General features: G+C 43.0%; 1 protein-coding gene across 1 annotated transcript; it reads left to right on the top strand.

Moving 5' to 3' along the window:
• Positions 1 to 111: 111 nt before the first annotated feature.
• Positions 112 to 25,956, top strand: LOC135504875 (ubiquitin carboxyl-terminal hydrolase 31-like). Its single transcript, XM_064923790.1, has 16 exons — positions 112 to 1,556; positions 8,550 to 8,687; positions 9,108 to 9,196; positions 9,464 to 9,556; positions 9,807 to 9,942; positions 13,352 to 13,499; positions 13,945 to 14,128; positions 14,315 to 14,426; positions 14,513 to 14,607; positions 14,863 to 14,940; positions 15,239 to 15,368; positions 15,465 to 15,584; positions 15,887 to 16,112; positions 17,809 to 17,967; positions 20,532 to 20,684; positions 21,009 to 25,956. The coding sequence occupies exons 1-16, from the start codon at positions 1,008 to 1,010 to the stop codon at positions 22,589 to 22,591; spliced, it is 3,993 nt and encodes a 1,330-aa protein (XP_064779862.1). The 5' UTR covers positions 112 to 1,007; the 3' UTR covers positions 22,592 to 25,956.
• Positions 25,957 to 27,785: the final 1,829 nt, after the last annotated feature.

Below are 27,785 nucleotides of genomic sequence, written 5' to 3'. Positions count from 1 at the left end.
ACATGCCGCTACCTGCTCTCCTCCAACATGGATCAGTGTTTGGCCGTGACGTCAGCCGTCACCGCCCTGCCTGCCTGCAGTATCGGTGACTCCAGATGATGAAGACAGGAGAAGCGGCCTTGCGATGAATCAGAATTCAGAGGGAAATAAGCCATCACAGGATGAGATACTGCTTTAAACTTGGCGACGGAGGTATCGAACGATGTTCATTTTACGGCGCTTATACGATGGATAGTATTATACCGAATGGAGGGAGCGGTGGACTATGCTTCCCTCCGGGCTTCTTTCTAGGGGCTTTTCAGTTTAAGAGCGCTTCTGCAAGCGCTTCCACGGTATGGGCGATTTAGTGAAGACATCCACGAGTCTATAAACATCAGCAATACAATCGTTTTGGGCAATATCGTGGAATATGTATGTTCTTAAAGATTCTGGAATAGGATTATATAGGTGGAGCTGCGGTTTATTTAATAAAACATGAGCCCCGCTCGGTACACTGTGGTCCCAATATATGGGTTGATGTATTGCTGTTGATGTTCGAGTATTGTGAGTCGCTGATTTTCTAATGAACGCGGATCATTTTGGGCATCCTAAATGTTACACCTGCATGGCATGACCCTAAATTGATAGACTACGAGAATATTAACATTTGCTCGTGCATGGAGACCCTCTAGGCTACCTAATTTAGAGTGGCATGATAGCATCTCCCCATGGAGAATATTTATGCAACCCGACGCAGTGTTTTAATTGAGATAAGAGACATGTCATGGGTCTTTTGTTCAGGCTATAGGCTGCTGGTGATAAGACCCTCAAATGCTCCACCTTTCCTCCAAAATAGTGTTTTATAGCCTACTACTGTCATCATCAGTGAGGAGCATAAATAACATCAATAATTATTATCACTGTGGTTGGCTTTTGTCATTGGGAATGACAGACTGATCCAATTATTGTCCAGAGGTGCTCTCTCTAGTAAGATTTAAATATTGAGAAACCCCAGCCCGACTGTGACCATGTCGAAAGCTGCCACTAAAGAGAAAAAATCATTCAGCAAGAAGCTCTTCCGAAGGGGCTCAGTGCGCTCCGTGGGGAGCTTTATGAACAGAGTTCTCAGGACTCTGTCGACTTTGTCCCATTTCGGCAACGAGGAGCATCAAGATGAAGACAAGGACGATGCAAGTTCCATCCCGGCCACCACTGGCGGCTCTGTCCCCTCCGACGACAGTGACTGTGGCGGGTTCCTGTTTGGGGACAAGGTCCCCGGAGTTGCCGGACTCAAGAACCATGGCAACACCTGTTTCATGAACGCTATCTTGCAATGTCTGAGCAACACGGAGCTATTTGCTGAATATCTAGCATTGGAACAATACCGTGGAGAGGACAACAGTCACGGTACTAATGACAAATCGACTGAATCGAATAAACCGAAGTCAACCAACGGTGTCTGTATCCAAAGAAAGGGGCACCAGCAGGAGTCAGGTGAAGTCACCGAGCAACTTTCTGGTCTCGTCCGCGCTCTGTGGACGTTCGAGTACACTCCACAACACAGCCGCGAATTCAAGGTATGTGGATGCACGCCCTGGCAACTGAATTGTTTTTGATCGCTGTCTATTGTTTGATGGAAATGGGATTAATCCTATGGATTATAAAGTGCGACGGGCGCACACTTGAAAGCCATTCGAATGGTTGGCATGGGTTTGTTGCAATGCAGTACGTGACTAACATGCACCTGCCAACCGTTACAATGTAACCGCACAAATGCAACGGATTGTTTCATTGGTTCGTTCTGTCATGGTGTTACTTCGTTGCAGAAACTCGCGCCAGTTTCATAAATACAGTAAACCCATATCTACTGGTTGTCTGTGGGGACTGAACGTGTCAAGCCGAACTACTGTAGGCCTACTATTGATTCATTCAAAGTGACTGTCATTAGCAGAAACATATAATGTGCAGTTGATGAGTAGGAGTGTGTTAGAGCAGGTAGGCTAGGTGTGTTTGAGAAGAGCTGGCTCAGAAAAGCTGCACACTCAGTCCAGCAGAATGGCAGCCTGTGACCCACGTGACCACCCAGTGAGGAATACATCCAGAGCTGGTGTCAACCAGACTAGTAGAATGGTTGGCCAATCCTGTATTAGTGCATAGGCCTCGGGTGCTTTGCAGTTCAGGAGATATACACACGATTTACTTCTGATGGATATCTGAATGTTGAGAGCACACTCAGAAAGTATTCGTACCTCTTGACTTATTCCACATTTTGTTGTGTTACAGCCTAATGTCTGACCAATCAACACACAGTACCCTATAATGACAGTCAAAATATTATTTCATCATTTTGATGTCTTCACTATTATTCTACAATGCAGAAAATAGTAAAAATAAAGAAAAACCCCTGAATGAGTAGGTGTGTCCAAACTTTTGACTGGTACTGTATATACTGAAATATCATATTTACACAAGTATTCAGACCCTTTACTCAGTACTTTGTTGAAGCACCTTTGGCAGCAATTACAGCCTCAAATCTCCCATCCTTCTCTGTAGATCCTCTCAAGCTCTACCAGGTTGGATGGGGGGCTTCGCTGCACAGCTATTTTCAGGTCTATCTAGAGATGTTTGATTGGGTTCCAAGTCCGGGCTCTGGCTGGGACACTCGGAGACCTATCCCAAAGCCACTCCTGCATTGTTTTGGCTGTGTGCTTAAGGTCGTTGTTCTGTTGGAAAGTGAACCTTCTTCCCAGTCTGAGGTCCTGAGCACTCTGGAGCAGGTTTTCATCAAGGATCTCTCTGTACTTTGCTCGGTTAATCTTTCCTTCAATCCTGTCTAGTCTCCCAGTCCCTGCCACTGTAAAACATCCCCACAGCATGACTCTGCCACCACCATGCTTCACTGTAGGGATGGTGCCAGGTTTCCTCCAGATGTGACGCTTGGAATTCAGGCCAAAGAGTTAAAACTTGATTTCATCAGACCAGAAAATCTTGTTTCTTATGGTCTAAGAGTCCTTTAGGTGCCATTTGACAAACTCCTGCATTGGCAAACTCCTGCTGTCATGTGCCTTTTACTCGTGAGTGGATTCCGTCTGGCCACTACCATAAAGGCCAGATTGGTGGAGGGCTGCAGAGATGGTTGTTCTTCTGGAAGTTTCTCCCACCTCCACAGGGGAACTCTGGATCTCTGTCAGAGTGACCATCAGTTTGGCCGGGCGGCCAGCTCTAGAAAGAGTCATGGTGGTTTCAAAGTCCTTCCATTTAAGAATGATAGAGGCCACTGTGTTCCTGGGGACCTTCAATGTGCAGAACGTTTTTGGTACCCTTCCCCAGATCTATGCCTCGGCACAATCCTGTCTCGGAGCTCTACGGATAATTCTTTCGACCTCATGGCTTGGTTTTTCTCAGGCATGCACTGTCAACCTTATTTAAGCAGGTGTGTGCCTTTACAAATCATGTCCAATCAATTGAATTTACCACAGGTGGACTCCAATCTCCAGGATGATCAATGGAAACAGGAATTTCAATTTCGAGTGTCATAGCAAAGGGTGTGAATAGTTATGGAAATAAGGTATCTGCTTTTTATTTTTAATACATTTGCAAACATTTCTAAAAACATGTTTTCGCTTAGTCATTATGGGGTGGTGTGTGTAGATTGATGAGGACATGTTTTTTATTTAATCCATTTTAGAATAAGGCTGTAATGTAACCAAATGTGGAAAAAGTCAAGGGAACACTTTCCCGAATGCACTGTAAGGTCACACAGTTGAAAGTGCATGTCAGAGCAGAAACTATACCATGAAGTCCAAGGAACTGTCCATAGATCCACAAGATAGAATTGTGATGAGGCATATATCTGGGGTAGGGTATAAAACAATTTCTAGAGTGTTGAAAGTTTTCAAGTGCACAATGATCTCCATCATTGGTAAATGGAAAAATGTGGAACTACCCAGACTCTGCCTAGACCTGGCCATCTGACCAAACTGAGCAACCGGGCAAGAAGGACCTTGGTCAGAGAGTTGACCAAGAACCCGATGACCACTCTGTCAGAACTGCAGAGTTCCTTGGATGAGATGGGGGAACCTGCCAGAAGGACGACAGTCTCTACAGAACTTCACCAATCTGGGCTTTATGGGAGAGTGGCCAGACAGAAGCCACTTCCTGAGAACAAGGTGCACTCCTGGAGTTGGCAAAATTACAGGTGAACGACTCTGAGATCACAAGGCAAAATATTCTCTGGTCTGATGAGACAAGAATGGAACTCTTTGGCTCAAATGCAAAGTGCTATGTCTGGAGAAAACCAGGCACAGCTCATCACCCATCACCCTACCTACCATGACACGTGGTGGTGGTGATAGCCTCATGCTATGGGGCTGCTTTACCGCAGCAGGGACTGGGAGACTGGTAAGGATAGAAGGAACAATGAATGGAGCCAAATACAGGAAAATCCTTGATGAGAACCTGCTTTGGAGTGCAAGTGACCTCAGACTGAGGAGAAGATTTACATTCCAACAGGACAATGACCCCAAGCATACAACCAAAGCAATGCTGGAATGGCTTCAGAACAAGAACGTGAAAGCCTTTGAATGGCCCAGTCAAAACGCAGGCTCAAATCCCATTGAAAATCCATGGAAATACTTGTAATAGATCTTGGGAAAATCTGCAAGGAAGAATGGAAGAAAATTCCCAAATCCAGATGTGCAAAGCTGATACAGGCATATCCAAGACGACTCAGAGGTGCTTCTACAAAGTATTTACTCAAAGCAAAGAGGTGTGATTGTGTAAGTATGTGTATGAGGTATTTCTCTATTTCATTTTCAACACATTTGCTAAAACTTTGTCATTATGGGGTATTGTGTGTAGATGTGTGAGGGGGGGAAATATATATGAATTCAGGCTGTAACAGAACAAAATGTGGAATAAGTCAAGGGGTATGAATACCTTCTGAAGGCACTGTGCACGTCCGTCAGAGCCACAGGGTCTAACAAACAAGACGGATGAAAGAGGAAGAACCACCCAAAACATGCATTGTTAATACATGAATGATCAATAGTTCCATACTTTATTTATTTAACTAGGCAAGTCAGTTAAGAATAAATACTTATTTTCAACGATGGCCTAGGAACAGTGGGTTAACTGCCTTGTTCAGGGGCAGAATGACAGATTTCTACCTCGTCAGCTCGGGGATTCGATCCTGAAACCTTTCGGTTACTAGTCCAACACTCTAAACATTAGGCTACCTGCTGCCCTTACATGTAAACCTATATCAAAAGTATGAATATGTTCGCAGATATCTATATAAGTCCATGAAGGATGAGCTAATCCTAACAAAAAGTGTACTCTTTGTTTCCTGGTAATAAATGGTACAGTAGGCTATAATTCAAATTGACACACAACACGTTTTATATTATATCACCAGGAACCAAAACGTGCACTTTTTTTATGATTGGCTTTTCACGAATTGACTTGTTACGTAGATTTCTGCGAACAGATTCATTATTTTGATATAATGATAGCTTACATTTAACTATTGATCACTCGTGCATTAACGTGTCAATTTCAATTAGAGCCTACTGTACCATTCTCTTGATTAATCAAATCAATTAGCAACAACCTCCAAGTAGACTAGCAGTGGCAGATATTATGAATGGATGGAATCAGGAGCAATGAATCTCACCTATCCGTCGGATCTCCCTAATCAGACAGATTTACGGGGTTTAGTTGAGAATGGCAAAAACGTTTTTGCCACTCAAATCAATCACATTTCTTTTATAAAGCCCTTTTCACATCAGCTGTTGTCACAAAGTGCTTTACAGATACCCAGCCTACAATTCCAAACAGCAAGCAGTGCAGATGCAGAAGCACAGTAGCTAGGAAAAACTCCCTAGAAAGGCAGGAGTCTAGGAAGAAACCTAGAGAGGAACCAGGGTCTGTGAGAACAGCAAATTTGGAAGCAAAGGAGCACGCCAAGGCAACACACCCGGTGAAATCAAGTCAGGGTTCCACAGATTCTAGACATTCTGAAGAGCAGAGATGTTGTGTTCCTGTAGAGGTTTTGATGGACATTGAAATGTGTAGCAGCATCTGAATCTATCAGCTTGTGTCCCAGCAGATTAGCCTGGTCAGCTGTCTTAATGTTGTTTCCCCTTAGGAAGCTCAGGTTACCCTCCCATCATCAGCACAAGAATTCCTTTCAAAGTCACTCACTAAAGATTTCTCTGTGAACCTCCATTTCTTTGCACCAGGGATTTTCTTTCTGTCTATTTCGGGTCTTATAACTACATGTCCTGCTTTACCGGTTCAAAGTAAATATTGGAGGGGAATTGAATTGAACAGGTCCATCCAGCAACACACTGCTTATTCCTGACAATGTTTCTATTTCGGTCCATTTTTCTCCCTTGGTTGTCAGCCAGAGAACAAACTGTCTTATTCTATATAGATTATTCACTCTGGAGTGTAGAGCCACGGTCATATTTATGAAGTTGGCTGTGTTTACACAGGCAGTCCAATTCTGATATATTTTCCACTAATTTGTCTTTTGACTCATCAGATCAGCTCTGAAAAAGATCTTTTCACATCAGATTTGATTTTTTCAGAGGCTCCTTCACTAGATACACTGGACTCTTTTAAAATATGCCCGTTATTTATGGAGAGAAGGTGTGTTTATATGTTTTGTATTGATTGATTCAGCTACATTTGATCAACATAACTCAGCACTTACTATCAGTCCCAACCTTCATCAGTTAAATGTTTGGGTAATTGTGCTTTAAATGGTCTCGGATCAGTTTTTCACGGCAGGTCGCTTAACAGGTCTACCTGGTTAGTTCATTGCAAAGCCGCAATATAAAACAGTTGTGTTCAGAATGTCTGAAAGATTGGTTTTAGCACCTTTGAACTGCCAAGCTGTTTCGTTTTGCTTATTTTGCACAATAAATTTAGTATTTTACACAGTTTTATAATCCATGTACTTTTTTAAGCCATTAAGTGGACAAGGCGATGGCCGTTATTGTCACAATATCTCTGAGCTGGGTTGTTGAGTAAAGCACTAAAAAGTACAGTATACCGAGCTTACACCTAATTTCTTCATGATTTTCCCAGTTTGCGTCATCAGGTTTCTTGGTAACCAAATAGCCGTATTTTACTGGAGCTAACTTGAGTTTCCACCAATTTTATTATTTTACCTGGCAAGTCAGTTAAGAACAAATTCTTATTTTCAATGACGGCCTAGGAACAGTGGGTTAACTGCCTGTTCAGGGGCAGAACGACAGATTTGTACCTTGTCAGCTCAGGGATTTGAACTTGCAACCTTTCGGTTACTAGTCCAACACTCTAACCACTAGGCTACCCCACTAGGCTACCCAGTCGCCCCCATTGACAGTAGAAGGTATAGACCCTTTTCAAATCAAGACCATGTTGAATTGAATATGAGGCTGAGCAGACAGAATAGCTGCTGTCTGAGGCCACATTGAGAACAAAACTTGAGAGCACTTACAACTCATTAACGAGACATGAACGATAGATACACAAGGGGATAGCCCTATCCGTTTTCCTGTACATCGACTGCCCGATCGAGCGATAAATTGTCTATCTCCACTGTCATTGACTAATTAGGCCATTATACAAATGTAATTGTTTAATTACATATCATCAGTAGTTTACCTGGCTGCATTATACTGCAGGTACCATAGGCAGATTATGCAGATGCCTTTCCAGGACTCAACAGCACTCAACCTTCATTTCACCTTGCCGTTTTTCTGGTTAGATATTTTACTGTGGCACACAATGCTACAGTATACGTACAGTAAACATCCTACACCTACTCTACAGTTCTCTTTTAGTATGCACACCGAGGCTTTGGGTTGAGTGCTTGGTCTTTCATGGCATCATGCTTTGCATAAAGTGCTGGGGCTGCAGTGCTAATGGTTTCAAACGGAGGGTTTCCCTGTGGGGTTTACTGGGAGGAACAGCGCTCGGCGTTCTGGTTGCATCGTTGCCCTCGTGTGACATTTGATAGTCAGTGACCAGAGGTGACTACACCTGGCCTGGAGGGATGGCTCTGTCGCCACGCACGGAGGTGTCCTCAATTAACTAAGTCTGTCACTCACCGGGTTATTAAAGTGGTATTTCTTCAGGGTTTCTCGTCGTGATGTTACAATAGAAACTGTACTGTCCAACATAGAGAAAGGAGCATGTTGTTACATTTAAAAAAATAAAAATATATTTTTATTTAATTAGGCAAGTCAGTTAAGAACAACTTCCTATTTTTCAATGACAGCCTAGGAACAGTGGGTTAACTGCCTTGTTCAGGGGCAGAACGACAGATTTGTACCTTGTCAGCTCGGGGATTTGAATTTGCAGCTACTAGCACAACACTCTAACCACTAGGCTACCCTGTCAATGCCTTTTCCAACCAACACTTCGGTTTGCTTCCACTCCTTTACTCCACAGCCATGTCTCAATTTGAAGACGGACCAATCAAAACACAAACAAAAATGATCTGTTTAATGCCTCACATTAACTTGTGACCTTACATTTACCATTCATTTTTGAACTTGTGTTTTTCTTCTTCCCAGAACGTTGTGTCGAAGAGTGCCCTGCAGTTCAGGGGCAACGCCCAACACGATGCTCAGGAGTTCCTCCTGTGGCTCTTGGACAGAGTTCACGAGGACCTCAACAACATCGTCCTGCCCAGCAGCAGACCCCCCAGGAAGGTCACCAACTTTACTTGGGCATGCTTACGTCCGTTACATCAGTTGCAAGTTGGGGATTATAACTCAGACTGTTGAATGATATTAGATATAACCTATAGCCATGTCTGGTAGCATCGCTGCCAACTGTACTGGTTCTGAAGCTTCGAGACTGTGGATTGGTACCTTTCTGTACTGAACAGACAGCATTGTATCTCCTCCAACTGTATCGTCTCGGCTGTATCCCCTTTACTGCATTTCCATTGTTGTATCTCCCTTAACTGTCAATTACCTGATTGTGTTTACTTTGTTTAATTTTTTTTATCTCGTGTTACTCTATTCGGGCGTTAATGTGGGCTGTTAAGTATCTATCTCCTGACTAACTGCTGTGTTACTATATGTCGTCTCTCCTGACTGTCATCTGTCTGCTCGCTGTTTCTGTAGCCTCCGTTGGAGGAAGAAAATGTCCCCGAAGGATCCTCATTACCAGCAGCTGGCTCTTTCGTACAAGAGCTATTTCAGGCTCAATACAGGTGAGTCACTCCTCAAAGTAATCCCCTGATTGACACCCCACTGCACTCAGAATAGAGTTATGATAGATTCGACACGTACTGTTGATAGGGCAGATCCTAACACAAGGGCGCTAGCCAGTTTTCGAATGCTAATTTTGACGACTAACGTTTGGCTCGCTGTGATTGTAGCTTTCACATTGACACAGGCGGTGTGCACTGTCAAACGTTACAGCGGTTTGAAGTGAATATGTTCTTCTTCTTTTTTTTTTGTCGTCTCCACACAAATAGGTCCTCCCTGACTTGCCCTCACTGCCAGAAACAGAGCAACACCTTTGACCCTTTCCTCTGCATCTCACTGCCCATCCCGGTACCGCACACTCGGTAAGGCGATATCAAATATCTTAATAAGGCAATATCTGACACACAAACAGTATACCCCACTACAAATTACACAAAGGCCCGGGTCTTGTTCTGCTGTATTTGATCTCCACTTATAACTGAGTGCCTAACTTGGCAGTGATACACGGAAGGATACCAGAGACAAACCACAAACAGTGTAGAAGCATGATGAGATGATGGTGTTCCTTGAAGCGTGGGTAAGAGAACTCAATTGTCCTGTGTGTCCCTCCAGGCCCCTGTATGTGACGGTGGTGTACCAGGGAAAGTGTTCCCACTGTATGAGAGTGGGTGTGGCTGTGCCTCTCTCCAGCACTGTGTCCAGACTGAGAAGCGCTGTGGCCCAGGAGACCAAAATACCCTCAGAACAGGTACCAAGTCTTTGGTGCCTTTGAAATCGAGCCTCAAAGTGTAAACATGTATACAGATGAACGGATAAGAGACAAGTGAAACTGTCAGCAATGATTGAAATTGCCCACCCTACTAAAAAGCAATCTTCAGCACTATTCAAACTGAAACATAAAATGTCAACACTATTCAATTCAAAACTCGAGGCACTGAGTAGGTACTTAAGTGGTAGTCATGCTCATTCATTATCAAAGTAGGTGTTTGTTTTTTAGGTTCAGCCAATGATAGGGACTCAAGGCCCTTGTGAGCATCTTCATTACAGAGAAATCTATTGTCTCAACCTTCAACAATCCACTGTTTGTGTTTGATGTGTCCCCTAGAGTCATGATGGGAGGCTCAGATCATGTGATATTGTTTGCTCATCCTATTTAAAATGGTCTACTTCTCTGTATAAATCCCGAGTTACTGTGTAATAATTAAGGTGTGTTAATCAATCTTATGAATCTTATATGATTTTCATATGAATAAACCACACACCTCATGCCTAGCTATGTTGGCTTTTCAGTATGAAATTGATTCCCCTTTGAGATTTTGTAGCTCTTTACACTCGTACCCATATACGAGTTGAAAAATGGCAGATTTGGGCACTGATAAACGCAGTAACATGCTATGCATGACGTCAGAGCTCTGGCTCACAATGCTGCATGGGTTTTGACTGACAGACATTCTGAACTTGAGCACCTCTCACGTCAAAAAGTTTCCCCCATCCCTCCCGCTAATTGGGCAACTTTTGAAAATGTTTTGTTGTCTGGGAAATGTGAGGGAAATGCTGTAAATGAAAAGGACTGTGTTTTTTGAAAGATGAGACCTTGAGGATTATAATAAATACCGCTTTGATGTCATACCAGCAAGCCAAATACCTGTGAGTCTAAATGTGCACTTCGCATTTTCAAATCATGGTACCTTTCTGTACAAGCTTCAAATAATATTTTTGCAGGAATCTCCTTGCGAATGATTTTGCCGAAGATTGTCAGAATCATGTCATGTCAGAATCGGATCAAATCCAATTTTATTTTGTCACATGCTCCGAATACAACAGGTGTAGACATAACCATGAAATGCTTGCTTACGAGCCCTTCCCAACAATGCAGAGTAATTTAAAAAAATATGAACACAAGAGGAATAAAATACACAATATACAGTGTCAGCGTTTATGATCACTATGTTTGATGTACAGTTATAAGATGAAATGGTGTCATACCCTGGGTTGTTCTGAACAGAATGAGTCTGTTTGTCTATTGTGGCACACGCACCTGAATGCACTCGATGCCTTTCTAGGCTCACCAAAACTTAGCTAGTCGTGTTCGCAATAGAACAAGCTTTCAAATGATGCCCACCTGACCCAGATAGAGATTTATAATGGATCGTTAATTGCAGGGTTGTGTTCCAAACTTAACAGCTACAAGTGGGCTTGGATAGCTCAAAACAGCACCTTATGTACTGAACAAAAATATAAACGCAACATGAAAAGTGTTGGTCCCATGTTTCTTGAGCTGAAATAAAAGATCCCAGAAATGTTCCATATGCACAAAAATATATTTTTTTACATCTTTGTTAGTGAGCATTTCTCCTTATCCAGGATAATCCATCCACCTGACAAGTGCGGCATATCAAGAAGCTGATATAAAGGCTTGTGCTGGGGACAATAAAAGGCCACTCTAAAATGTGCAGTTTTGTCACACAGCACAATGCCACCGATATCTCAAGTTTTGAGGGAGTGTGGAATTGGCATGCTGACTGCTGCAGGAATATGCACCAGAGCTGTTGCCAGAGAACGTAATGTTCATTTCTCTACCATAAACTGCCTCCAACGTCATTTTAGAAATTGTGGCAAGACGTCAGTGCGGCCTCACAACCGCAAACTACATGTAACCACGCCAGCCCAGGACCTCCACATCCGGCTTCTTCACCTGCGGGATCGTCTGAGACCAGAGACTCAGACAGCTGATGAAACTGGGGGTTTGCACAACCAAATAATTTCTCCACAAACTGTCAGAAACCGTCTCAGGGAAGCTCATCTACGTGCTTATCGTTCTCACCATGGTCTTGACCTGAATGCAGTTAGTTCAGTGTCGTAATCAACGTCAGTGGGCAAATGCTCACCTTCGATGGCCACCGGCATGCTGGAGAAGTGTGATCTTCATGGATGAATCCCGGTTTCAACTGTACCGGCAGATGGTAGACAGCGTTTATGGCATTGTGTGAGTGAGCGATTTGCTGATGTCAACGTTGTGAACAAAGTGCCCCATGATGGCAGTGGGGTTATGGTATGGGCAGGCATAAGCTACGGACAACAAACATAATTGCATTTTATCGATGGCAAATTGAATGCACAGAGATATCGTGATGAGATCCTGAGGCTCATTGTCCTGCCATTCATCCACCACCATCACCTCATGTTTCCGCATGATAATGCAAGGCCCCATGTCGCAAGGATCTGTACACAATTCCTGGAAGCTGAAAATGTCCCAGTTCTTTTATGGCCTGCATATTCACCAGACATGTCACCCGTTGAGCATGTTTGGAATGCTCTGGATCGACGTGTACATCAACACAATCCAGTTCCTGCCAATATCCAGCAACTTCGTACAGCCATTGAAGAGGAGTGGGACAACATTCCACAAGCCACAGTCAACAGCCTGATCAACTATGCGAAGGAGATGTCTCACTGCATGAGGCAAATGGTGGTCCACACCCCTACCTTTTTTTAAGGTATCTGTGACCAACAGATGCATGCACATCTGTATTCCCAGTCATGTGAAATCCATAGATTAGGGCCTAATGAATTTATTTCAATTGACTGATTTCCTCATATGAACTGTAACTCAGTAAAATCTTTGAAATTGTTGCATGTTGCGTTTTATATTTTTGTTCGATGGAGTAACTGGAGACACCAGTTAGTCCTCTCACTCAAACCCTTTTAGTTTTTTTTCTTATGTTCCACCTACCCAAAATGTTTAGCATGTTACTGAATATATCCAGAATATTTTCAGATTTCATTATGAGCAAATGCGGCAAAAAGTACAGTAAATGTAAAATGCACATAAAATCAACAGTGTAATGTTTGGATTTCGTCTTGTGTCAGGTGAACTGTTGTGTCCTCACCTTTGGTCTAATAATTATCCCATGATCACCTACATGTTCCCTTTCAATTGCTACCATGGTGATGCACATGCTTTTCATATTTCTTCTGTAAGAAACATTTCAATTTAGCCCTATCCATATAGGCCAGTTCCCACAAGTGTAAAGGTTTAAACCTTTGTAGGACCTTCCTCCATGGAGGACAAAATGTTACTAGAGGCTCAAATCTTAATATAACTTCATTGAATGAGATTAACCCCATCTCTGTTAATGATCCATGTGTGTTGGCAGATTGTCCTTACTGAAATGTACTCCGATGGCTTTCACCGCTCCTTCTGTGACGACGATGACGACCTTGAGATCATTCAAGAGAGCGACTCCATATTTGCCTTTGAAACACCGGAGTTGTTTAGACCCGAGCAGATCCGGTCTCAGCGAGGTTTGACTTCATGTTATGATTCCTCGTAAATCAGTTTAGATCTGGGCCGGATTAGGGAGGTAAGAGTCTAGATTAGATTACAAATGGATTTAGCAATTGGATTTAATAGGAAATCATGTTAAATCTGGATGTGATTACCTATGTTCACCCTCACTGCATATGCGTGTACAGTATCTTTTGGACCCAAAAAATTGATAGCCCAATAAGAATTGGGTATACAGATATGCGTTCCTATGCCAGAATCCAACATATTGCGCAGGTTAACAGCCTTATTCAACAAATTTGCATCTCACTGACCTGTAGCAGGCTTTGATCTTTGTTTCATTAAACCCTTAGGATACTGTGACCGCAACCGCAGCTTGGGTAGTTTCGATTTAGAACTCAAAAGTTTGTTCATATCGTGCTGTGTATACATTTACAGTATATATACGGCAATGTGTTGCAGGAAGTCCCCATGCTAATCTGAATCAGAACAACTTGAAGTATGGGACAGACAACAACAGGCTACAGGTGTCGACAAAAATGGAAGAGTCAGTGACTCCCCCTCCGAGCCCCAATAAGACCAGCGTGGCTGACAAGATCATTCTGCTGGTGTGTAACAGAGCCTGCGCTGGACAGCAGGGACGCAGGTACACAAAGCACCTCCTCAAGATTTCAACATGAAACATTCCAGTTTAATGTGGCGAAGCAACGTAGCACCAGGAAAATAAGGAACTCAAGGAACATGTTCATACAGTGGAGACAAACTAATTTGATATAGTTATGGTTGGATGTGGGAAAATCGTGTTCTTCACCCTTGTCTATGACGATTCTAGGTTTGGCCATCCGTTTGTGCTGTATCTGGAGCGGAATGTCACCTGGGACGTGCTGCAGAAGGAGATCCTGGAGAAGATGCGTCACCTTTTGCGTCCTGGGGTCTTTGTCCAGGTAGGTGCAGGTTGTCCACACACAGACACTCATTCAACACAGGCACACACGTACACGGTGTAACTAAATGTATTGCTGTCCCTCAGGTTGGGCCCTTCAGTTTGCGTGTAGTGGGGGTGGTTGGAATCACGTATCTCTTACCTCAAGAGGAGCAACCACTGTGCCACCCCTCTGTGGAAAGGTAATGTCACCCAGCGCCACCAGAGGGCGCTTGTCTCTCACTGATAGAGGACAGGTAGCAAGAGTTAAGTTTAGCAAGTGTTCAACCTTTCAGTGGGTTTAGCCTTTTGTTTAACCCTTCCGTGGTTTTTCACACGTGCTAAACCGTCTGGGTTGTTGTTCCATATGTAGCGTACCCTGTGTTCCACATTGAGCTGTCATAGGGCTCAAAGATAACGTTGCATTGGTTTCCTATTTATCCAATGTTTGTCTGCAGAGCGTACAAATCTTGTGGGCCAGGAGGCCCCCCACATGTCAAGATTGTGGTGGAATGGGACAAAGAGACAAAAGACTAGTAAGTGTAATGAGACAAAAAAAACCACTATGCTGAGAGGGAAAGACACTCACCTCTTTCATCATGACCCAGTGCACACATTTAGCATTGACTGGCAGTCACTCATACAGTGAGAAAAATAGTTTTGCTCTTTGAAGAGAATGCGAATGTGAATTCAAAGCAATTGTTGTGACTGAGGTGTCAGACGTTTCCCTAGTTTCTGTTTGTCAACACAATTCGATAGACCTTTCATGGTTTCCTTTGAAGCTTGTTGTGCGACCTCTGGGTGAACTGTCCATTTTGTTGTGTCTGACTGCAGTCTGTTCAAACGCACCGAGGATGAGTACATCCCAGATGCTGAGAGTGTACGTCAACAGAAAGACGGACATCTGCAGCCTCAGACGTGCTCCCTCGCCCAGTGCTTTCAGCTCTACACCAAAGAGGAACAGGTGTGTGTGTGTGTGTGTGTGTGTGTGTGTGTGTGTGTGTGTGTGTGTGTGTGTGTGTGTGTGTGTGTGTTGAGAGCTCCGCTCTGTGTGTTTCAGCTTGCTCCAGATGATGCCTGGCGCTGCCCACACTGCAAGCAGCTACAGCAGGGCAGCATCAAGTTGAGCCTCTGGACCCTGCCTGACATCCTCATACTGCACCTCAAACGCTTCAGACAGGTACAGTACACTACAGACCACCACAATATACATCATTCATACAACTACATAATCAATGTGGATAAGCTCAGTTAGCCTTATATTACCCCAGGAATAAACTCAAAATAGTATTTAATTCAAAGTACACGTGTATAGATCGTATTACTAGTGTATGTCAACACTAATATTATGTTAATTCTTACAAGCTCAGTCGGCATTATAAACTCAACCAATCTGCATTAGCATAGTAAGCATTCCACCCTCAACCAACATCATCAAATTTGTTGCTGTTGTGCGTGTGTGTGTGTATGGTGTCTTCTTAGGACGGAGACCGGAGGATGAAGATGCAGAACATGGTGAAGTTTCCTCTGATCGGGATGGACATGGCGCCCCATATGGTCAAGCGGAGCCAGAGCAGCTGGAGCCTGCCCTCACACTGGTCACCATGGAGACGACCTTACGGGATGGGCCGCGACCCAGAGGACTACCTGTATGACCTGTACGCTGTGTGTAACCACCACGGGACAATGGCGGGAGGTCATTACACAGGTTAGCAAACAACACACGTATGGACACACAATCTAATATGTTCCTGCAGCAGTAGGGCTATAAATTGACAGGGTTGCTGACTCAAATCCCAATGGGGTTACAATGCTGTTCTGCCCTTGAGAAAGCCACTTATTCCATGTACAGTACCAGTCAAAAGTTTGGACACACCTACTCATTCAAGGGTTTTTCTATGTTTCTACATTGTAGAATAATATTGAAGACATCAAAACTATGAAATAACACATATGGAATCATGTGGTAACCAAAAAAGTGTTAAACAAATCAATATACATTTTAGATTATTCAAAGTAGCCACCTTTTGCATTGATAACAGCTTTGCACACACTTGGCATTCTCTCAACCAGCTTCACCTGGAATGATTTTCCAAAAGTCTTGAAGGAGTTCCCACATATGCTGAGCACTTGTTGGATGCTTTTCCTTCATTCTGCTGTCCAACTCATCCCAAACCATCTCAATTGGGTTGATCACTCTCCTTCTTGGTCAAATAGCCAAAGAAGATAGTCCCACTAAGCGCAAACCAGATGGGATGGCATATCGCAGCAGCCATGCTGGTTAAGTGTGCCTTGAATTATAAATAAATCACAGTGTCACCAGCAAAGCACCTCTATACCATCACACCTCCTCCTCCATGATTCACGGTGGGAACCACATATGCGGAGATCACCGGTTCACCTACTCTGTATCTCACAAAGACACTGCGGTTGGAATCAAAAATCTCAAATTTGGACTCATCAGACCAAAGGACAGATTTCCACCGGTCTAATGTCCAATGCTCGTGTTTCTTGGCCCAAGCAAGTCTTTTCTTATTATTGTTGTCCTTTAGCAGTGGTTTTCTTTGCAGCAATTCAACCACGAATGCCTGATTCACACAGTCTCTTCTGAACAGTTGATGTTGAGAGGTGTCTGTTACTTGAACTGTGTGAAGCATTTATTTGGGCTGCAATCTGAGGTCCAGTTAACTCTAATGAATTTATCCTCTGCAGCAGAGGTAACTCTGGGTCTTCCTTTCCTGTGGTGGTCCTCATGGGAGCCAGTTTCATCATAGTGCTTGATGGTTTTTGCAACTACACTTGAAGAGATTTTCAAAGTTCTTCAAATTTTACCAATTGACTAATCTTCAGGTCTTAAAGATATGATGGACTGTTGTTTCTCTTTGCTTATTTGAGCTGTTCTTGCCAAAATATGGACTTGGTCTTTTACCAAATAGGGCTATCTTCTGTATACCACAGCTACCTTGCCACAACACATCTGATTGGCTAAAAATCATTAAGAAGGGGAAAAAAATCCTCAAATTAACTTTTAACAAGGCACACCTGTTAATTGAAATGCATTCCAGGTGACTACCTCATGAAGCTGGTTGAGAGAATGCCAAGAGTGTGCAAAGATGTGTATCTTGATTTGTTTAACACTTTTTTTATTACTACATGATTCCATATGTGTTATTTTATTGTTTTTAAATCTACAATGTAGAAAATAGTAAAAAAAAAACAAGAAAAGCCCTTTAATGAGTAGATGTGTCCAAACTTTTGACTGGCACTGTATGTCTATCGAAATGTGATTGGCATCGATATCCCTGCTCTTTTTTTAGAAACTCAAAACATTCAAATCCACTGAATTATCCAGGTGACATGATAATTGACTCTTTATTCGGTCCTTATTATGTCCTCTTCTGCAGCTCACTGTAAAAACTCCATCGATGGCATGTGGTACTGCTTTGATGACAGCGATGTCCAAGCCATATCTGACGATGACGTCTGCAAGCAGAACGCCTACATACTGTTTTATCAAAGGCGGGCCACCATCCCATCATGGTCTGCTAACAGCTCCGTTGCAGGTAAGAATATATGCATTTGTTATAAAAAAAAAAACGATTTAATTCATGACTTCAAATAAAATAAAATTGTATTTGTCAGGAATACAACCAGTGTAGACCTTACAGTGAAATGCTTACTTACAAGCCCTAACCTACAATGCAGTTTCGTAATAAATTACCAAAGAATCACTGAATAAAAAAGAAAAAAAGAAATAAAAGTAACAAATAATTAAAGAGCAACAGTAAAATAACAATAGCGAGGCTATATACAGGGGGTACCGGTACAGAGTCAATGTGTGGGGGCACCATTCCATAATTCTATGGGATGCAACGTTTTTCAAACAACAAGATGCAACAATGTCATAGATAGTACAGGGCTCCAGACAAACTTTTTCCCCTGGTGGCACTGGTGCCACTAACTTACTTCCCCTGGTGGCACTGGTGCCACTAACTTACTTCCCCTGGTGGCACTGGTGCCACTAACTTTCTTCCCCTGGTGCCACTAACTTACTTTCCCTGGTGGCACTGGTGCCACTAACTTACTTCCCCTGGTGGCACTGGTGCCACTAACTTTTTCACTTGTTGGCAACAACCCTTGATTTGGTCGCATCAAAAACAATGAATGGCGTCACTCAATAGAAAAATGAGTAATCATCATGTTCATTGATAGTGCTTTATTATTAAGAAGTGTATTAAACTACTGAAAAAAATGTAACTCCCACAGCCAAGTCAAAGGGACGCTAAATGCGACTAAACGGCCGTAGTCTGGAGCCATGAAGTAGAAAACCTGGGTCTCATTTGGTTTATGCCTCACATCCAATCTCCCTGTAGATGTCATGTCCTCCCCGACTGAGACACGTGATTTAAAATCATATACATATGTGCACATATAAATGTTTTATACTGTATGTCTAATAATACATTTATGATGTGTATATATACAGTTGAAGTCGGAAGTTTACATACACTTAGGTTGGAGTCATTAAAACCTGTTTTTCAGACACTACACAAATTTCTTGTTGACACACTATAGTTTTGGCATATCGGTTAGGACATCTACTTTGTGCATGACACAAGTAATTTTTCCAACAATTGTTTACAGACAGATTATTTCACTTTTAATTCACTGTGTCACAATTCCAGTGGGTCAGAGGTTTACATACACTAAGTTGACTGTGCCTTTAAAATTATGTCATGGCTTTAGAAGCTTCTGAAAGGCTAATAGACATTATTTGAGTCAATTGGAGGTGTACCTATGGATGTATTTCAATGCCGACCTTCAAACAGTGCCTCTTTTCTGACATCATGGGAAAATCAAAAGAAATCAGCCAAGACCTCAGAAAAAAAATTGTAGACCTCCACAAGTCTGGTTCATCCTTGGGAGCAATTTCCAAATGCCTGAAGGTACCACGTTCATCTGTACGAACAATAGTACACAAGTATAAACACCATGGGACCACGCAGCCGTCATACCACTCAGGAAGGAGATGCGTTCTGTCTCCTAGAGATGAACGTACTTTGGTGCGAAAAGTGGAAATCAATCCCAGAACAACAGCAAAGGACTTTGTGAAGATGCTGGAGGAAACCGGCACAAAAGTATCTATATCCACAGTAAAACGAGCCCTATATCAACATAACCTGAAAGTCCGATCAGCAAGGAAGAAGCCACTGCTCCAAAACTGACATAAAAAAGCCAGACTACGGTTTGCAACTGCACATGGGGACAAAGATTGTACTTTTTGGAGAAATGTCATCTGGTCTGATTAAACAAAAGTAGAACTGTTTGGCCATAATAACCATGGTTATGTTTGGAGGAAAAAGGGGGAGGCTTGCAACCCGAAGAACACCATCCCATCCGTGAAGCACGGGGGTGGCAGCATCATATGTTGTGGGAGTGCTTTGCTGCAGGAGGGACTGGTGCACTTCACAAAATAGATGGCATCATGAGGCAGGAGTGGATATATTGAAGAAACATCTCAAGACATCAGTCAGGAAATTAAAGCTTGGTCGCAAATGGGTCTTCCAAATGGATAATGACCCCAAACATACTTCCAAAGTTGTGGCAAAATGGCTTAAGGACAACAAAGTCAAGGTATTGGAGTGGCTAGCACAAAGCCCTGACCTCAAACCTATAGAAAATTTGTGGGCAGAACTGAAAAATCATGTGCGAGCAAGGAGGCCTACAAACCTGACTCAGTTACACCAGCTGTGTCAGGAGGAATGGGCCAAAATTCACCCAACTTATTGTGGGAAGATTGTGGAAGGCTACCCAAAACATTTGACCCAAATTAAACAATTTAAAGGCAATGCTACACTCAATTAGTATTTGGTATGTAAACTTCTGACCCACTGGGAATGCGATGAAAGAAATAAAAGCTGAAATAAATAATTGTCTCTACTATTATTCTGACATTTCACATTCTTAAAATAAAGTGGTGATCCTAACTGACCTAAAACAGGGATTTGTTTTTAGGATTAAATGTCAGGAATTGTGAAACTGAGTTTAAATGTATTTGACTAAGGTGTATGTAAACTTGCGACTTCAACTGTCCATACAGTATATGTCCTTTGTTTACTCGTCCCAGGTTCGACCAGCTCGTCTCTGTGTGAACACTGGATCAGCAGGTTGATAGGGAGTCGTCCTCCTAGCCAGGCCTCATCTGGCTCCTCCAGACGCACTTCGCTGGCCTCCCTCTCGGAGTCGGCCGAGTTCACTGGGGAACGCAGCGAAGACGATGGTGAGAAACAGCCTCTCATGCATATTTGTCAAGATTTTGTATTTCTGCTATATCAAATGTGTTTGCACAATGATAGTACTTGGAACTAAAATTGATACAAAATATATTGTTACGATGACACTGCAAGCCTTATTTATACATTAGCCTACTTTCAGTTGTTTTTGCAAAGCTGAACAATCTGTATCATTCTGTAATATAATTATATAATATCAGACTTTACTAGCTTGAAACCCACTGATAAAAGAGGTGATGAACATGCACTCAGTCTATTCCACTCCACACCAACGATTTAGTTGTACATCTCTGTCCCCTTCTGTTGAGAAGGCTTCTCTACCCGCCCGGCGGTGCGGAGTATCCAGAGACAGACCTTCTCCTCACGCTCCAACATGGCCAGCCCTCTGGCCCTCAGCGAGAACGGCTCAAAGCCCTCCTGGTCCCTCTCCACCAAGCTCCATCTGCGCTCCAACTCTCCCTCGCGCTTCTCCCTGGAGTCCCACTCCTCCTCGCCCACCCTTGAGAGGATAGGCGAGGCGGTTGATGACAAGGTCTCCACCTCCTGCTTTAGCGGCTCGGCGAAACCCGAGGTAAGGGCTGGAGGTAAGACACCCCTGGTCCTGGATGGTAATGCAGGGGCTAAAAGGCTCTTGGAGCAGGTGCACTCCAAGGCCATTCCCCAGGCTGAGCTGAGGAGCTCCAGCCCGGCAGGGGGTAACAGTAACGGGGCCACGGTCATGGAGCCAGGCAGCCCGGGTCAAGGAGCAATCGCTAAGGAGCCTAAACAACGAGGAGCAGGGGGAGAGGAGGATGCCGGGGCCAGGAGAAACTCGGCAAAGACTGTTGAGACCGAAAAGAGCCCTAAGAAGCACCCGACCACCTCCTCCCCGTCCCCCTCCCACACCTCCTCTGCGACCCACGCATCGTCACCTTCTCGAACCCAAGCCAAGAGCGTGGCGGCCACAGTGTCCAACCCCAAAGAAAAAAGCGAGGGTGCAGTAAAAAAAAACAGCAAGACCTCCTCAGCCAAAACAGCCACCCCCACGAAAAAGGAGCCGTTGCAGACCCCAGAAACACTTCACCCTGAAACAGCAAAGCAAAGGAAGGGAGGCTCCCCCAGGTCCCAGAGTTCCTCGGCACACCCGCCGATGAAGACATCGCCCAGAGGGACGGTGGAGAGGAGCTCCGCATCAGCGAGAACTAGAGCAGCCGAGAGAAGCGCCAGTCGGGAGACGTCGCGGACCACCTCAGTGTCAGAGAGGGGGGTGAACCACGGTGGTCCCTCCTCCAGGGCCAGTGGTGTGTCCCGGGGAGGAGAAATGTGTGCCGCTGGCCGGGGCGAAGGTAGGGCGGGGCGAGGGGCGGAGAGCAGGGCTGGGGGGAGGAGCACCAGCAGCAGCTCCTCCATGACCAGCCTGCGATCGTCCAGTGTGAGCGGGGCAGCGGCCTCAGCAGCGCCACCCAGGGGACCTGGTAGGAACTGCAAGACGGAGGAAAAGGGACTCAACTTCTTCAAGAGTGCCCTGAGGCAGAAAGAGACACGCAGGTCCACGGACGGGGGAAAGCCAACCACGACGGCCAAAGCAGGGACAGGCGAGGCTAAAGGCAACTCGGAAGAGGGGGCTGGGGAGGAGACTGGAGAAGGGGTGGGGAATGGAGCAGCCAAGAGGGCCCAGCAGGGGAACCCAGAGGCCCAGATGAACACACCCTCGGCCAAAGACAAGGAATCCTCCAAGACGTCCAACCCAGCCAAGCACTCTATACTGTCCTCCGCCAAGTCCAAGTCTTCCGGAGCAGAGACGGGTGGAGTGGAGAAAGCCTCTGCCAATGGGAAAAGACCTCCTGAAAAGAGGTTGCCGCCATCCCGAAAGATCCCCATCAATTCTTCACGAACCACCCAGAAGTCCAAGTGAGATATCTTTGGGGGCCCAAAACAATCGCTGAAGTGAAGCTCTTAAGGTGTCTCAAAGATTGAACTACATCTCCTCTTTGGGAGCGACTTTTGAAAAGCACCTCTGGCTTTTCATTGGCCCCGGGTGATTGCAAGCTGCCATACATGACAGTCTGTCCCTGTCCACTTTATTATATAGTAATGGATTGAAACAAAGCACTTTGTATGGATTGCATTGCTAATTCTTTTTTTGACAAATGATTTTAATCAAATGGATTATTATATGAACTGCACATGTAATGACATTTTTACCTGGTTCTTTAGCGTACTTTGACAAGGTTCGTCTTGGGCCGACGTCGAAAGGAACTTGTGTAGCGAGCAAGTGCGTTTGTTAAGCAGTGTAAGGATGAGAATCCCTGTAAATCACACAATAGATCACACATGGAATACTACTCAGTCACCAGATGTAGTTAACGAGCAGTGTTTTACATCTCTGACTTCTTTGTACTTTGAAAACTTCTGGGTCCACTTTCAAATAGTTCAAAACATTCCACACCAGGCAGAGCATCTAAATATATGGAGCCATGAAACAAACACGAATACCTATCATAATCCCAGTTAATAGCTAATTTGATACAGTATAGGTCAGTGGTAATGTATGTCAAATCTCATATTATGAGCTATTAATGCAGGTACATTTGTAATCCCAAATTCACTGGCATTAGTTGTCCAGTACTGATAATCCCAATTTGAGCAACTCCAATTCCAGATTTACATAATGAATAATCCCAGTTTAACAACTCTTGGTTTTCATTTTACTTAAACTCCCAGTATGATAACATAATCCCAATTTAACATTAGTGATTGTGCAACAACATTTTGTTAGCCTATGTAGGACATTATAAGTATCCAGGACTAGAGGTGTGTGTATACCTGCCAATAGCATTAAAGGGACCCATTAGAAATATACAAGGAAGGTGACATCGATCAATGATTTTGGAAGGTTGGGACTGTGGTTCTTCACTCTCCCTCTGGTTGTACTGATTTTGGAATAGTAGTGACATCATAGCGTGACATAATAGCCCCCCAGAGTGCCCTAACAACTCCACTCACCTCTGCCCCCGACTGGTGACCACTGTCACTGCGGGTGGTCAAGGCCTGACAGGGGACCACATTCAGACTGCCAGACATCTCGAAACATTCCTTAAGACGAACACAGGGTCGACGTGGAAAAAAAGATACACTCAAGGCCATCGAAGACATTGCTAAAGTCAATACATGGGGACGTCTTTATAAGATCACCATATATGGTGTGTTTGGATCCGCCCTATCCTTTTCTGTTTTTCTCTGTGTCATCACAGCTTGTGCCTGTGCACATTTTTGGCTTATGCGCTACCAAGCAGATTTCCCGCGTAGAATGCACTGACTTAGATTCAGAAAAGTGATCGCCGTGATGAAATGTATGACAGCAATCTTTGCATGAAATTGCTTATGCATGCATTAAACTATGCAAGCAACACTTGCTAATGTCCACACAAGTAATACTGCTACTTTTGGATGTGTATATATTTCTAACTGTATATTTTTCCAAATGCCTGCATCAGAGAGCATGTTTAGGCATCATTCAATGCTTTATTTGCACATTTTCTTCAGAGTATAATACTTTTTTTTTAATGAATTGTAGGTATTGCTCCTTCACCTTAAAGTAAATCAACTCACTTGCGAATGAATGATTTCTGTATTGTATTCATTTGACTCATGTTTGATTCCAAACCATTTAAGGGACACGCTACCCCATAAAACCTCTGCAACCAAACATCGAATAACTAAATAGAAGAAATACATTTGGAAACAACTGGTATGATTGTGAAATGTCACTTTGTCATGGTTTGAGAGTAGGTACTTTTCAGATGGTTTTAGTGACTGAATCCCCAACTAGTTTATATAATTCATTCATTCAAATAGCCAAAGACAATATATGAGATTATTTTCAGTGGAATACTTTATGAACCTGTTATCTAAATACTGGCTGTAGCTATAATCTCCCAGATGTTTTTCAAAGTGAGATGATACCGTAAAGGGTGATACAGGGGTGACCTTTATCAGCATTCCCTTTGCAACCACACTGCCTTCTGTTGCCTTGTTCAAAACCGCCCTTTCCAAGGAGTACCCTTAAAATCTCACATATACACCGAGTGTACAAAACATTAGGAACACCTTCCTAATATTGAGTTGCACCTCCCTTTGCCCTCAGAACAGCCTCAATTCGCCGGGGGATGGCCTCTACAAGGTTTTCGAAAGCGTTCCACAGGGATGCCGGCCCATGTTGACTCCAATGCTTCCAACAGTTGTGTCAAGTTGGTGGAATGTCCATTGGGGGTGGACCATTCTTGATACACACAGGAAAGTGAAAACCCTAGCAGAGTTGCAGCTCTTGACACACTCAAACTGTTGTGCCTGGCACCTACTACCATACTCCGTTCAAAGGCACTTCAATCTTTTGTTTTGCCCCCTCACCCTCTGAATGGCACACATACACAATCCATGTCTCAATTGTCTCAACACTTAAAAATCTGTCTCCCCTTCATCTACACTGATTGAAGTGGATTTAACAGGTGACATCAATAAGGGAACATAGCATTCACCTGATCAGTTTATATCACTGAAAGAGCAAGTGTTCCTAATGTTTTATATTTTTTATTTTACTAGGCAAGTCAGTTAAGAACAAATTCTTATTTTCAATGAAGGCCTAGGAACAGTGGGTTAACTGCCTGTTCAGGGGCAGAATGACAGATTTGTACCTTTCAGCTCGGGGATTTGAACTTGCAACCTTTTGGTTACTAATCCAACGCTCTAACCACTAGGCTACCCAATTTTATTCAATTGAATATCTGCAGATTTCAACTATTTTAAGACGTATCTTTTTTTTCAACCTCGCAATTAGCTGTTGAAATTCTGATATCTTCCCCTTCCCACCCTTGCACCTATTTCAAATGAAGAGTAGAATGGTAATGGTCATTTTAAGTAGGGAGGCTGTTTTGCTCTGGAGCACTAGCCTTGGTGGTCTATATACAGTACAACAGAAAACTACAGAAAAGCTTCAAATCATATCATGATTATGTTCAAGTGGAATGGGACTTCAATAGAGTAAAAGGTAAAAATGCAAGTCATTATTTATTTTGGGCAAGCGCATGAGTGTCAATTTAAAAAAAAAAAAATGTTTTTTAGTATGCACTTTTAATGACTCAATTCTGAAATATTTTTTTTCTTCATGTTCTTTTAAGGATTCATTACTTCAAAGGGAGAAAGCAATGTTTGTATATGCCATTGGTTTAGCAATGCAACAACAAGAAGATGTCATATAATAAAAAATCATTGTTAATTTTATATTGCTTTGAATGGATTTAGTTTTTAGTTTTGTTTGTTTGTTTATCATTACAGTTCTGGTTTCATCCACTTGGTGGAGCAAACATTTTCCATTACTCCAAATTCTACTGCATGCCAGTTGATGACTTGGAAATAAAGTAACCACAAAACCGAATTTTCCCTTAAAATCTAACTTTGAGTGAATCTCTCTTTATCAAGACATATTATTCTGTCCAATCTAATGTTGTCACTGAGGGGGATGACAGTTGGTGTATTAAACTACAGAGGCATCATTTATTTATAGCTGATTGAATTATGGATATATTAGTTTTGCCCAAGGCTGGGGGGTTATTAAGAGTTAATACACCCTCTTTGTCTCTTTTCCCCTGTAATTTTCATCTATTTCAAGAATCTTTTTGTGCTCTCTGTCTCCACTTATGCCTCTCTCCGAGGGAGAAAAGTGATGAAATCCAACCTTCAGATGAAATTGCTTATTGGGGCTACAACTAGGTCTATTTTTCCCCCACAATCTCGTTGCCTAGGAAATATCAAAATACCATTATACCCTATCAATATGTTTGCTGATCTACCAAATTGGAATAGCAAAACAAATAACTAAATAAGAAAAGAAAAAAAGAAAAAATATATATATACTATATATGGAAAAAAATATGCAAATAAATAAGATTAATAAATAAATAATGAATGAATGAGTAGTATACATATAACCACATCTCTGTTATCTCTGTACACAGATAATATTCTTTCGTGGGGCGGTGACAGTAAAACCAGCCAGCTTAAGAAGCAAACCAGATGTTTTCTCTGAAATCAGAAATATGAGCCACAGCAGCCAAGTTCTTCTAATGCCGAATCAGTCATCTGTTGCCAATTGTGTGAGATCTAAGGGAACCCTATTAGCGATACCTAAGATGAAGAGTTGTCGACTTTTTATCTTGATGTAACACCTAAACAATGACAATATCTCGCTTGTCTTCTGAACACAATGCGTTTAGTGTGTTGATTAAGGTCTAGGAATGCTTTTCCTGGGTTATTGGCCCTCAAATTCTCGACAGGCAATCTCATTTTATTGATCAGTCTTCTCCGGGTGTCTCCTGGGGCCGACTTTAATCCTTGATACTGCTGTTGAGAGACTCCATTTTAAGACACTCTCGATGGATATAACTCCTGGAACGTTATTAGGGTGGGGAATAAAGACGGCTAGAGGTGGAACAGGCTCTTGATTAGCGCCTACGCACTTGTACCAAGATGCATTTCGCTCTCTTGTGAGAAAGGCATGAGTTTGTAAGGAGGCTGCTTGGATGCTGGTGAATTTGTAAAATAAGGTTTATTTGGTCCTGTATGTATGTATGTAAGTAGGTAGGTAGGTATGCATGTATGTAGGAACCCATCTCTCATTGATCAAGCGTCCATCTACTGGTAACAGGATATTGTGCATACCGTTGTAACAGTAGGCCTATATCAGGGATGTTCAACTCGGGTTCTCAACTTACTGTTGAGAGTTAGAATAATAGAATACACAAGGTGCAATTTCGAAATTTGATTGTGCATCAGCAGTCACTCAATTAGTCCATGTCAGGTAATTTGTTTTAGATTGGTCAATTAGTCTAGGAGCCAGCTATCTAAACTTGTACATGGAACAAAAATATAACCGCAACATGTAAAGTGTTGGACCCATGTTTCATGAGCAGAAATAAAAGACCACAAACATTTTCCAGATGCACAAAAAGCTTATTTCTCTGTAATTTTGTGCAATTTGTTTACATCACGAGTGAGCATTTCTCCTTTACCAAGATAATCCATCCACGTGACAGGTGTGGCATATCAAGAAG

The sequence above is a fragment of the Oncorhynchus masou genome, chromosome 18 (genome assembly GCF_036934945.1).
Source record: "Oncorhynchus masou masou isolate Uvic2021 chromosome 18, UVic_Omas_1.1, whole genome shotgun sequence".
Lineage (NCBI taxonomy): Eukaryota > Metazoa > Chordata > Actinopteri > Salmoniformes > Salmonidae > Oncorhynchus > Oncorhynchus masou.
Note: the sequence above shows the minus strand (reverse complement) of the source record. Positions and strands in the feature narration are given on the sequence as shown.

What these genes read in the sequence shown, in the direction of transcription:
- LOC135504875 (XM_064923790.1), top strand. Translation starts at nt 1,008, where the DNA reads ATGTCGAAAGCTGCCACTAAAGAGAAAAAATCATTCAGCAAGAAGCTC. An exon ending in AACACAGCCGCGAATTCAAG is followed by an intron (nt 1,557 to 8,549) that starts GTATGTGGATGC and finishes TCTTCTTCCCAG; the next exon opens with AACGTTGTGTCGAAGAGTGC. An exon ending in GTCCTGGGGTCTTTGTCCAG is followed by an intron (nt 14,427 to 14,512) that starts GTAGGTGCAGGT and finishes GCTGTCCCTCAG; the next exon opens with GTTGGGCCCTTCAGTTTGCG.